At 40.5% G+C, this 14,147-nt stretch overlaps 1 protein-coding gene across 1 annotated transcript; it reads left to right on the top strand.

Annotated features, from left to right (window-relative positions):
• Positions 1-11,924: 11,924 nt before the first annotated feature.
• On the top strand, positions 11,925-12,915 carry LOC131894654 (vomeronasal type-1 receptor 4-like). Its single transcript, XM_059244963.1, has one exon. The coding sequence runs from the start codon at positions 11,952-11,954 to the stop codon at positions 12,870-12,872; it is 921 nt and encodes a 306-aa protein (XP_059100946.1). The 5' UTR covers positions 11,925-11,951; the 3' UTR covers positions 12,873-12,915.
• The last annotated feature ends 1,232 nt before the right edge of the window (positions 12,916-14,147 follow it).

The following is a 14,147-nucleotide window of genomic DNA, read 5'->3' as shown; positions in this document are numbered from 1 at the left end:
TGAAAGCATGCCAGGAAGGACCACACATAGTTGCTCCTGCAAGAAACAGAACCATTGAGAGCAGCTTGTGGAGGGCAAGCCATGTCCTCCATGACCAAAAACCTTGAAAGCAGTGGTTGTTTCAGGCATGTTCAACATCTTGCAAAACTAATAAATATATAACACATATAGCCCTCTACCTCTGGCCCTTGATCCATGCCTCATGCCCCTATAGTAACTGCCTTTTACCCTGATCATCTTAGCCCATTGACTGGTCTGACTTGAGGCCCAAGCCATGAGAAAGAAGCCCATGTCCAACACTGCTTGCATGGCATGGATCCAGAGGCTGGATAGTTTAGAGATGTAGAGTAGAAACAAACAGATTGACAAGGGGGGAAAAAAGTAAAGGAAATGATTCCTAATGATATTCTGCTATACTCATAGACCAGTGCCTAGCCAATCATCATCAGAGAGGCTTTTTCCGGCAGCTAATAGGAGCAGATACAGAGACCCAGAGCAAAATATTAGTCAGAGCTCGAGGAGGGGCAGGAAGGATTCTAAGAGGCAGAGAGGTCAAGACGGTAGGAGAACACAGCCCACAGAATTAACTAAACAGGGCTCATATGGGCTCGGAGAGACTTAAGTGGCAACCAGAAAGCCTGCATGGGTCTGTGCTAGACCCTCTGCATACATGCTGTGCTTGTTCATCTTGAGGTTTTTGGTGAACTCCTAACAATAGGAGTGGTGGTGTCTCTGACTTCTCCTCCAACTGGGTTGCCTGGTCCAGTCTTGATATGAAGGTTTATGCAGATTTGGTATGCCATTAGTAGGCATGGGAGAAATGTTTGCTAAGGACCTATTAGTTGCATGTAAATACTGATTTTTTTCCTTTGAAGTAGTCACCTACTGTTTCTCTTTCTAACACTGTACCTATGTACAAATGCATACTAGATTGTGGGTTTTTTAATTCAATGAGAGTTCTTACTGTAACATCTTCTAATTTGTCATCTGAACATAGAGTTGTGTGTTGTACACTGTATAATACCCATTTTCTAATCTAAGAATAAAGAATATTTCATACTGTTGTCATAGCATCTTCATTCTTATGTTTGATATTCAGAAGACCAATGGATTCAGAATGGATTTCTTCACTGGGGAAATAGTGCTTGAAGTATCTTTGACACCAATATGAGTGGGAAATAACAGTTTACTCAGATGTGCAATATTGAGCATTCTTGCATTTTGTACTCACTGGGCATTGCCTCTCCAAGAGTAACATGGACCTGTTCTTTTTTTCTCCCTTTTACCGAAAACAGATTCTTTTCTCAAATAATCTATCCTTAATACAGTTTCCCCCTACCTCTATTCCTCTCTGGTTTTTCTAAGAAATATACTGGGATTACCTGACATATATATGTGCATTTACAGACAAGGATGCCAGCCAAAGCCAACTTCATGAACCATGGAGTTTTCTTGGCATCATTTAAAGGAATGTGAGTGATGGGTTACTTACAGGAGAAAAAAAATATAGTAGAATATTATTTTAAAGCATGTTACTTTTGTTTATGTTGCATTTGTTTAACTCTGTGAAGCTGTGTTACTCTGCCTGTCCAACACACCTGATGGTCTAATAAAGTTGAATGGCCAATAGCAAGGCAAGAGAAAGGATAGGCAGAGCTGGCAGGCAGAGAGAATATATAGAAGGAGAAATCTGGGAGGAAAAAGAAAGAAGTAGCTGGAGAAGAAGGAGGAATACTACAAGGGCCAGCCACCCAGCTACACAGCAAGCCACGGAGTAAGAGTAAGAGTCACGGAAGTAAGAGAACAGGAAATGCCCAGAGGCAAAAGGTAGTCAGGATAATTTAAAGTTAAGGAAAGCTGGCCAGAAACAAGCCAAGCTAAGGCCAGGCATTTATAATTAAGAATAAGTATTCATGTGATTTATTTGGGATCTAGTTCATAGGCCCCCACATAGAGTAAAGAGCAAAAAAACCACCACTAACAAAAAAGTTTTCAAAGACAGATACATCACCAAGTCCCACTGCATCATGTCAATAGGTAAGACATAGGTCATAGAGGAGAACCTAATGTTAGCATTCTGTTAAATGGAAATAGTCTTACAATGACTCCTAATGACTTCTTTGTTAAACCAATAGTTCACAACATCTCTTACTTCTCCTTAGATGAGTCTTTTGAAGTAGATGGAAATTAACACAGGTAGCCCTACCAATTGGTGTTTGTGAGGAGAATAAGAGACTGCAGAACACTCCGCTGTAATTGGGACACATATATCATTCCACTCCCACTGAGGCTCATCAATCTTCTCTGAAGAGTGAATGGAAAGATTATAAGAGACAGAGGTCATTGATAACATACAGTAAGGTTTGCTGAGGACAGAAGTGAGGTATGCAGTTAGTACTGAGTCTGAAAAGCAAAAAAGAAGGGAGGTCTGGCAGGTGCTCAAGTCTGAAGGAGGGATTCTGGGGTGGAAACACATGCAGACCATTTCAGTAAAGGGAATAGGAAACTTGCTTGGCTAGAAGCAAATTTGCTAAAGAGAACAATGTCCCTGCCCTGGTGCTAACCCCTGATGTTCCAAAAATCATTTGATAAAATCCCTGAACTTGACTGTTTTTGAATCATCTCAATGATAATAAATCTGACTTCAAAGATGCTTAGGGATCATAGTAATTATGTTATTCACATTTCCATCTCCATGTATTTTACATACACTGTACACTAATTTTCCAATATGACAATCATAGAATTTGCTATAAAAACTTCACCTGTATGATGAGGGTTAAAGTAAAATCACAGTGATCTAATTCTGGAAAGAAACAAGAATCTGAATCTTCCTTTATAGTAAAAACCATGATGGTATGCAGAATTGCATGCCTTTTCCTCATTCTTAAATAATTGGTGTGTCTTATGATCTTTCTTTTATATTTATGCTACTGTAGGATGACACCAAACAATAGATCTAATAAGAACACTAAACATTTTTTTTCTTGTTTAGTCCTCAACCTTTTGTTGATTTGATTTACCATTTTCATCCTATTGCAATTAGGTAAGAGTTGAACACATGGAATATATTCACTGTGGCTCTCTCCCACACCCTTACTCCAAATGAGTAGGCTTGCATGTATTTGTGAGATTTTTGTGAAATTTGATGACAGCTAGTTCTCAGTGTAATGTGTCCTAATTTTTAACTTAACTTTATGGTTAGAGTCTTTTGCCATGAACAATGAACATTTTCACTAAGAATACATACTCACACTATTGTGTAATGTGTTCACTTTTTAATGCTTCACTATGACATGAGGACTGTATGGATTTCTTTCATGCTGAAAATAATGATTTTAAGTCTCTTTTCTCCTAATGTGATTTGTAAAGAGCAGTTTATTCTGGACCTTAGAAGTGAGCATTCTTTTCACTTGAACTCACTAGCTATTGATTCTCCCAGGGTGGCCTGCACTTTTTCCTAGTGCTTATATTTCTAAGAAGTGTACTGGGAGTTCTACCCATAAATATGTGCATTTATCAACTTCTAAAGTTTTACTGAAAGTTTTCATTTGTTTTGGTTTTTGTTTTTTGGGGGTTTTTTGGGTTTTTTTTGGAGACATGTTTGTTTGTTTGTTTGTTTTTTGTTTTTTTTTTTTTTTTTTTGAGACATGGCTTCTCTGTGTAATAGCCCTGGCTACCCTATAACTTGTTTTGTAGACCAGGCTGGCCTCAAACCCACAGATATCTACCTGCCTCTTCCTCTGTAGTGCTAGGATTAGAGGCATGAGTTACCATGCACAGCCCACTGAAAGTTATAATTATAATAAAACATTTGTTTTGAAACATAGTCTTGCTATGTTGCATACTGTAGCTTTGTAATCTTGAACTCAAGTGATTTTTTTTCTCACCAACACATTGAAGCCTAGAAATGCTCAATGAATTATTTGACTCTGAGATTTGTCTATTGTAATAATTTAAGGGAAAATTGCTGAATGACAGAATGGAGTCCAAGAACTGGGCAATAGGAATCACTGCTGTTCAATCTGCAGCCAAAAGGTCTCAGTGACCCTGGTGCACATACACAAATAATCTATCTCCTGGTTGCATTGATCTCAGTATACATATCCCCTACATGTTGTGAGACACAGAGTAGCATCTCAGTTTGTCACTCCTGCCAGAACTCTTGATGACAAAAAGGCTGTACCCTTTGAAGGTTTGCAATTGGTTCCTATGTGAGGCTTATGATTGAGTTACAAAGAAGTTTTTGGAACCATGTACATGGCTGGAAATTACTGGTGTAATTACAATCTCTATATTGAGGGTAATATTTTTTGTGGAAATGTAAACTGGGTCTTCACTTTGTTCTTTTATTAATATGAAAGACTACCATTCTGTTTACTGTCCTCACTCATCTTATTTTGTAGCATTAGTCTCAATAAATGTTTACCACCAGTGATGTCTTCTTATTCATGCTATTCTTCATGGGTATGACAGACTGAGTATGTTGCTTGTGTAGATTGTAATAAAGTAGAGATTCCAACTACAGCACTAGTCACACATTTGGAAGAGTTACTAGAAAGAGCCATACAACTGAGACTGAAAAACACAACAAAAACCCAAGTCAAGATCCCAGAACACTGGAAGAGCTCAATCTAGCTGCCAGGGGTTAAGAGGCAAAGTTCTTAGCACACAGTCTTTTCTAGGAATAACATGCTTCTTCTAGGTAGATCCTAGCTCCCAAAACTTCAAGAACTTTCTTAAACGGTGCCATCAGTTTTGAACCATGGACTCAAACACTGATTGAATGAGGAGACTTTTATTCCAACCATGTCAGTAAAATCAACTGGGCTAAGAAGAGTTAAGCAGGGGGTGAAGGCAATGAACACAGAAAAATAAAGGGATTTGAGGAGAAGAGCAGCATATCAGCATGAGAATGAGGCAGTTACTTTTTGTTGCTGTGCTAAATTACCATGGCGAAGCTGACTTATGGAAGGTATGGTTTATTCAGAGTAATGGTTCCGGGGAACATGCATAAAAGAGGGAGGAGATAAAGGAGAGAGAAGCGTGACAAGAGATAACCAAAACAGGAGGCCAAGAGATCTCATTTGTACCCACACAGGAAGCAAAGAAAGGAATATAAATGAGGTGATGCTATAAACTCTCACTCTCTCCATCAAGGATGTACCATCCGTATATTTCATAAATTCTCCTTAGAGCACCACCAATGAGGAACCAAGGATACACACTGTTATGATATTGCACTCAGGGGAACCTGGCAAGCCAGGGTATCCCACAAGTGAGGGAAAACATGCTAGCATGCTGGACAGATGAAGCAGAGGGTGGCAGGCAAGACACACCATGTGGGCTTGGTAGGGGCTGGACATTCATTCACAACCCAGGTGCTACCTCCTCGTGGAAATGAGTTTATTATAATGGGAGATAAAGAGGAAGATATGGAAAGAGGTGGGCAGGAAGAAAGAGAGGGAAAGCAGAGATGTACACACCTCATGGCAGGGTAGGGAGAAAAGATGGAAGAGAGAGAGGAAGGGGAGGAATTTTTCCTTAAAATGAGGCTTTTACATCAGGAAGCAGGGCGGCACCGAGGGGCAGCATTTCAATGGGCAGGTCAGAAGCCTATGTCTGGCATTTATCAGTCAAACAACCAGACATCTTTTCCTGTTCTCCACAGACCCATGGACATCTTATGCCACAAACTGTATTCTGTACAACGTTAGAAGTCTCAACTCAAGGCAATTTTTTAACCACGAACCCCTATAATAGCCCCACCAAAACCACCTCATAATAATTCTTCCAAAACTGACTGATAGAGAATATGCATTTCAATCCCAACAACAAGGAATGGGGCATGGTGAGGAAATACTGTTTCAAATCAAGAAAGAAGCTTAGCAGACATATCACCAAAGCCTATAGCTCCAAAATCAGTTTTGGGAATTTAGGATCAAGAGACTTAGAACACTACATGCCTCCAATTTTGTTTCCCATAACATACAACCTTCTCTATGGTTGCTGTTAAAATTCCCTCATTCACAAGGGGCACCAAGATCATGATGAGGAAACCTACAGAGACAATGGAAACAAGCTAGTGGGAACTCATGAACTTTAGACCAACTGCTGTGGAGCCTGAATGGGACTGGACTAGGCCCTCTGTATAGGTGAAACAGTTGTGTAGCTTGGTCTGCTTAAGAGGCCTTTGGCAGTGAGATCAAAATCTATCCCTGGTGCATGAGCTGGCTTTTTGGAACCCATTACCTATGGTGGGACACTTTGCACAGCCTTGATGCAGGAGTAGGGGCTTGGTCCTTCCTCAACTGAATATATCAGGCTTTGCTGACTCCCCATGGAAGGCCTTACCTTTTCGAAAGAGGAAATGGGCACGCGGACTGGGAGGCAAGGCTAGGAGGGGCAGAGGGAGGAAAGAAGAGAGGGGGATCTGTGGTTGGTATGTAAAATGAATAAAAAAATTCTTAATAAAGAAAAAAAAGCCCCCATTCCCTCTGAAACCTCTTGAGGCAGCCCTTAAAGTCCACTTTGCTCTCAGTCCTATGTGAAGGGGCCCCAAAATAGCTTGACCACACAGCAGCCATGACAGGCTTAGGGGCCTAGACACAGCTTCTGTGACAGGCTTACTGGCAGGCAACACCCAGATCCAGGAAAATCCTTAAGTTGACACTACCCAGGGATCCACCCAGGGATGAGGAAGGACCTGACATCCCAAACATTCCAAACATTAGATAAGGTGGCCAGATGCCCTGGAGTCTACCACACCCCTATTTTTGCTTTACAGATACCCTTAGACAACTGTCAGCCAATCAGGGTCCTGAACTCTGGAAATCCCCTTACCCCAACCTCTGCTATGATAAAAACTGTTTCCCCCTTGAGCTCAGGACTCTCTGCTCGCACTGCTGCGTTGTACAATAAAGGTTCCTTGCTTTTACATGCTGGATTCATTCTCCATAGTGGTCTTTTGGGGGTCCCCGCGATCTGGGCCTAACACCCTACAGTTCTCCAGGTTCCGAGTAGAATGGACCGTGGCACGCTGCTGCTCACAGCACTCAGCTACTTTTCCTTTTCTTTTTTACTTTGTCTTTTATTTTACATACCAAGCACAGTTTCCTCTACCTCCTCTCCTCCCATTGCCTCACTTCCTACCTCTTTTCTATCCCTCCTCCCATCCACTCCTCAGAAAGGATAAGGCCTCCCATGGAGAGTCAACAAAGCCTGGCTTATCAAATTGAGGTAGGACCAAGCCCCCTACCCTCCACTCCCCACCCACCACCACCACCACCCCAGGCCTCAAAACTGCTTTCCTAATCCAAAATTCCAAGCTCTTCCACATTCCTCCAACAGACAACACAGTCAGATGTTTCACAGCAACATTCCACTATCTGGTAACAATTTACATATTAGTTGCTTTTCTGTTGCTATGGCGACACCATAACTAAAACAACTTACAGAATGAAACGTTTATGGGCATTTGTATGCATATGACTGCTCCTCATAACAGGGAGACACAGCAACAAGCAGCAGGAAAGGCAGCAGGAGCGGGATGCAGAGTAATCACATCCTCAAAAGCAACTGGAATCAGAGAGAGCCAACTGGAAGTGCACAAGGATTTTAATATCAAAGTCCTCTGAAGTGAAGCATTTTCTCCCCTAAAGATTGCACCATCCAATCCTCTACAAAAGGTATAAAGAGCAGGGCACCAAGTGTTCAAATTTCTGAGGCAGTACGGGACACTTCTCATTCAAACTAGCAATTTTCTATCTTAATAAACCTTGACCTTGAGCAGAACAGTTTTCTCAGTTTATACTATATTGAAGGGAATTACTGAAACTCAGAGAGTTCTGGGAACTGAAGGCTTACTTGTCGGTCAGAAGAAATGATGTCTTCTGTGTACTGTATAGATCTGTATCTCTGCTCTCCTAAAATCCTCAAAGAAGGACACTTACTGGCCAGACAGCAAATGGTAAGCCTCTAATTTTTCTGTTTCTTCCTAATTACAAAAGATTAATGCTCCACATTTTTCAAATAAGCAAAATAATGGTGGATATTCCAGTTTCCACTCAATGCCATTTCTTATAATTAAACCTGTTTCTAATTAATTTTTTTTTCATTTATTTTACATACCAACCACAGGTTTCCATTCCTCCTCTCCTCCCATTCCTTCCCCCCACCTCCCATCTACCCCACTCCCCATCTGCTCCTCCTCAGTTACCATTGTGAAAGGGGCAGGCCTCCAATAGGCTTGAACAAAGTAAGGCACATCAAATTGAAGCAGGGCCAAGCTCCTCCCCCTTGGGGAGCAGGTTCCCAAAAGCTAGCTAAGCACAACAGGGACAGGTCATGATCTCACTGCTAAGAGCCTCACAGACAGTCCAAGCTACACACTGTCACACACATGCAGAGGGCCAAAGTCAGCTCCATGCAGGCTCCTATACTGCAAAGATAACCTCGGCTTGTGGAATATTTAATGAACACATTGAATTCATTTGTGAAAGATAATTGGATATAAATTCTTTAATGAATAGGGCTGTTTAGAGTTCATGAAATAGTGGGGTGATATTTGTAAATCTTTGTAGCATATTTCCATATCATCATTCCAGTTAATTTGTGAGCAGTATGACATAGATTGCAAAGATTTCTAGAGCAGATGATGAGATTGTGTTTTTCTTTTCTTTTCTTTTTTTTTTTTTTTTTTTTTTTTTGGTTTTTCGAGACAGGGTTTCTCTGTGTAGCTTTGCGCCTTTCCTGGAACTCGCTTTGGAGACCAGGCTGGCCTCGAACTCACAGAGATCCGCCTGCCTCTGCCTCCCGAGTACTGGGATTAAAGGCGTGCACCACCACCGCCCAGCCGACATTGTGTTTTTCTTCCTACAGACACTTCAGTAGATATCTCTGAAGTCCCGGTTGACTATGTTCTGCACAATGTGTGAACACTGGCAGCACCTGGTAATTTATAATCAACTTCACCTTTTGTAGAAGAATCCAGATTTACTGGAGCCCAGTGAGACACATATACCCCTCTGAAAGACTCCAGCACACAAGAACTTGATATTTTCTGGATCCTGGGTCACTGTCATTTTTCAGAGATCATGAGAATGTGAGAGCCTCTCCAAACACTGTCTCTTTGGAGACACTCACAGGAAACTCACAAACAGCTTTGGTAATTAGCTGTGAAAAAAAGTTCTGAAAAAGTTCTTGACTCCCAAAGCGAGAACTGTCATTGTCACTGCAGAAGTGAAAGCTGCAGTTCAGAAGGGAGGTGAGGTCACAGCCACAGACCTTTATCTCACGGTGGATAATGCCTCCATCACAATGGTGCTGGATTTCAGGATGCCACAAAGTGCACACTGAACAGAAGTTTCTGCACTGAGGAGTCAGGTGAGCAGTTTGTATTTAGTCTGGGGGAAAAAAAGAACAAATAAGAAAGGAAGTCTGTGTACATGCCCATATCTGGGAAAGGGATTCAGAAGTTGGAAAAACACAAACTGCAAAAATAGTCTTCAGATTCTATGAATATCTTGTAGTTTAGTTTCTTTCCAAAATCTTGATCTATTACTAATTGTTTGACTTAAGGGATTAGTAAATATAAGCATTTAAATATAAATTGTTAATAATAATAATTTAGTTTCTTCTCTGTGTATGTGTGCACGTGTGTGTGTCCATGGGCAAGTATGCATGAGTTCAGGAGCAGGTTCACAGTGTGTGTGTGTGTGTGTGTGTGTGTGTGTGTGTGTGTGTGTGGTCAGAGGACAAGCTTAGCTGTTCTTCAGGCACTTTTTACATTTACAAATTTTCATTATACTATTTTTTTTAGACAAAGTCTCCATCTGGGCTGTAATTCTCTGAATATTCTAGGCCGGCTAGTCAGTGAGCCCTATGGATCTTCCTGACACCTCCACTCCAGTGCTTGGATGACAGGTGTGTGTTACTACACACAGCTTTTTTTCAATGACTTGTGGAGACTCAACTTAGGCCCTCCCATATACAAAGCAAGGACTTTACCAACTGAACCATTTCCCTAACCTAGTAATAACTTTTTAGGCTACATTGTTGTATCAAATATTATTTTTCCTCTGTAATATCTAAGAATCAATGTAATATCTAACACTCCATCCCAGGAATCCAGAGGCTAACGCAGGAGGATTGCAGAAATTTCCAGTCCAGCTTGCATTACAAAGTGAGACCCTTTGTGAAATCCTTCACCAAAGATATAGAAATATGAAATTACCAATTAGCTTTATACAATCCTACATCGTGTCACTGATAAGAGTGTCCTGCTAGGTTTTTGGTGAGGGGAGGGATTATGGCTTATAGACATGTGTTAACCTATAAGAGACTAGAAAGCTGTTGATCTGTGTTGTGCTTTGCCTAAGTGGCATCATAATGTATGAACTTTTCCTTTCCATCTGTCTTGTGTGAATACCTTGGTTTTTATTTACATTGCTGCAGAGTACAGCACCATGTGAAAATCAACTGTGTATGTAAACTCTTAAAGGACATGTGGCAGGTCTAAAGTTAAAAGGCATAATTTACATATATATGGATTGTGAACTTTGAAGGCCAGGTCACAAGTGTGGTTTTGTGTATCTCTTGTTATACATAATTTCTCACATTCCAAAATGCTTGTTTCAATGTGATCACAATATCTGTGTGTGAGATGCTTGCTGTATCTACATCCATAAAAAGAGCTGGCGTTTTCTACAGTTTTCACTTTACATATCTGCTACTGCACTTGGACATTAGACAGTGAATCTTGTAAGAAAATCAGTCATTCATCGTTTGTTTGTTCCTTATTAAGAGTGCTCATTTTTCAGAGATTTCTGTTGAAATGATTCATGTACTGTCCTTCTGTTGTCTACTTAGTAAGAGTTTTCCACGTAGAATACTTCCTGAGTGAGTTTCTGTTCTCCCCAGTTACTTCCCTGTATGAACAAGCATGCATGCCTACACCTGCATCTTCTACGAAATTTTATGACACCTAGTTCTTTGGGTAAAGTCTCAAGTGTCACTTTATGATTAGTGACTACATGATTAGTTTGTTTTCACTGCATAATAAACATTATATTATGTAAGAATAGAGAAATGTTCACATTGTTGTGGGGAAAATGTTTTCATTATTTAGGTTTAAATTTCAGATGAGAAATTTATGGGTTTCTTTCACATTGAAGAGTTTTATTAAAGTCTCTTTATCCCCCATTATGACTTCTAAATAGCAACTCTCTATGGAATAGAAGTGAGTATCCTTTCCATTTCTACTCACTGGTTGTTGCTTCTCCCAGGGCAATTTGGCCCTACTCTTTATTATTATCATTATTATTATTATTATTATTATTATTATTATTATTATTATTATTCTCTCATGTATTACATCTTGACTGCAGTTTTCCCTGTCTCCTTCTCCCAGTCTCTACATCCCATCTCCCCTCTCGCCCAGATCCATGCCCCCTCTGACTCCCCTCAGAAAAGAGTAGACCTCCCAGGGATATCAACCAAACACAGCATAATATGCTACACTAAGACCAGATAAATACAATCACATCAAGGCTGGGAGAGGCACTTCAGTAGGAAAAAAAAGGGTCCCATAATTAGGCAGAAACGTCAGCAACCACTCCCTGCTCCCATTGTTAGGAATCCCACAAAAACACCAAGCTACTCAACCATAACATATATGCAGAGGATCTAGGTCAGGCCCCTACCAGTCTTACTCTTAATTCTGACATTCTAGGAAAAGTTTCTGAAAGACTTCAGCAGTAACAGTAACAAAATATTTTTGTCAAGATATTTCTGAGGCAGGATCTTGCTATGTTACCCACGATAGCCTTGTAATCTTGAATATATGCAATTCTTTCCCACCAACAAAAAAAGCTACAAATGTTCAAGTCACCATTTTGATCAGAGAATTTATTGTGTGCCATAATTTAGGTGGAAAAGTGCTAAATAACAAAATGGATCTCAAGGATTTGGCAATAGGAATAGTGTTCTTACTTCAGAGCACAATTGGAATTCTGGGAAATTTCTCTCTTCTTTCCTGCTACCTCATCCGTTACTACATTGAACATACATTAAGGAACACTGACTTGATTCTCACACACCTGTTCATAGCCAACTCCTTGATCGTTGTTTCTAAAGGAACGCTAGAGACAACAGGAGCTTTGGAGATGAAAGGGTTCTTCAATGATTTTGGCTGCAAGCTTCTTTTGTACGTTCAAAGACTTGGCAGGAGCATGTCCATTGGTACCACCTGTCTTGTGAGTGTCTTCCAGGCCATCACCATCAGCCCGAGTGACTCCTGCTGGAACGGTCTTAAAGTCAAAGTTCTAAAGCATATCGGCCTCTTCACTTCCCTCTGCTGGATTCTCTACATGTCAGTAAATATGATTTTCCCTGTGTATATGTATACCAAGGGGAATAGCAAAAATCTGACACCTAAGAGTGATATGAAATACTGCTCCACTGTAGGTCATGATGATCTCACAGGCTTATTGTATACAGCTTTTTTTGTTTTTCCTGAAGTTTTGCTTTCTCTCCTCATTATCTGGTCCAGCAGCTCCATGGTTGTCATTCTGTACAGGCACAAGCAGCAGGTTCAACATATCCGTAGTATCCATGTTTCCTCCAGAACATCCCCCGAGTCCAGAGCCACCCAGAGCATCCTGGTCCTGGTGTTCACCTTTCTAGGTTTTTATGCCCTCTCCTCCATCTTACAAGGTTGCATTGCTCTCATGTATAATCCTTGTTGGATGCTGGTGAACATCACAGCCATCATTTCAATGTGTTTTCCTACTGTGGGCCCCTTTGTTATGAGCCATGATGCCACTGTGCCAAAATTGTGCTATTCCCGAGTAAGGAATCCAAAGATCCCATAATCGTATCATAGGTATGAAGATTGTATGGTCTCTTACTCACAGTAACTAAAATTTTATGTTCTCCATGTCTTTCAAAACATCAACATACAACTAACTCCACAGCCACTTGTCTTTCTAAAGGACTCTATACTATGCACTTGGATTTCCATCTTGTTGAAACTAATACCCGAAGTAGCATTGCAGAAGTGAATGCAGCAGGTCATTTTACTGTGAGTAAATAGTGCTCTGTTGGTGGAAATCTTAAGTACTGTTGCTTAAAGGCAAATTAAATGAGTTGAGCTTTAATTCTTTAGTCTGTTTCCAGAGAGTAGGTGACCAAGCGTACACATATTGGCGAACTTTTCCAGGAGGAAGCACAACAAAGAACAGTGGTGGACGTTGTTGGGTGTAGCTGAAAATTTCCTGTGTTCTGCCTGGCCCCAAGGTCAGGACAAATCTCTCTCACTTGCGGGTCCGTAGCCACTCAGACCCAAATAAACACACACAGGCTTATATTATTTACAAACTGTATGGCCATTAGCCCAAGATTATTCCTGACTAGCTCTTACACTTAAATTAACCCATAATACTTATTTATGTTTAGCCATGTGGCTTGGTACCTTTTCTCAGTTCTGCCTTCACATCTTGCTTCCTGTGTCTGGCTGGCAACTCCTGACCCAGCATTCTTCTTCCCAGAATTCTCTTCTCTGCTTGTCCCACCTATACTTCCTGCCTGGCTACTGGCCAATCAGCATTTTATTTATCAACCAATCAGAGCAACACATTCACAACATACAGAGTGACATTACCCATTAGTTGGGAGATAACTTTTTAAACGAATCCATCATGCATGTTTATCACTTTTACAGATTCTCCTTATTATTGTCTTTATTATAGATATAAAAATAAGTTTGTTAGAAAACTAGTTCAATGTCATTTCTGAAGTGTGAAACAAAATTCTTCTGCTGTTCAATTAAACAGGGCTCACATTTCTCTCTAGGGAAATGGTTGTGATAATTTGCTAGCACTTATCTTTGTAAAATCGTACACTTCACACAAAGCTCACCAATAAAAACCACTCATTTGCACGTACCTACCACCAACATTGGAAATAGTGAGAAAACAAACAGTCACCATAAGAGTGTTTGTGTTGCCTGGTATTCCCTGAGTAGTAAACACATTTGTTTCTCTCAAAAACATTTTATGCATACAGCCAATGTATGATGAAGATTTCCAGAATGATCTCAAACTTTCATGGAGTTTGAAAATAATTACAGCTGTTATTCAGAATCCTCA

Source organism: Peromyscus eremicus, chromosome 1 (assembly GCF_949786415.1).
Source record: "Peromyscus eremicus chromosome 1, PerEre_H2_v1, whole genome shotgun sequence".
NCBI lineage: Eukaryota > Metazoa > Chordata > Mammalia > Rodentia > Cricetidae > Peromyscus > Peromyscus eremicus.
This window is presented reverse-complemented; position numbering and strand designations above follow the sequence as displayed.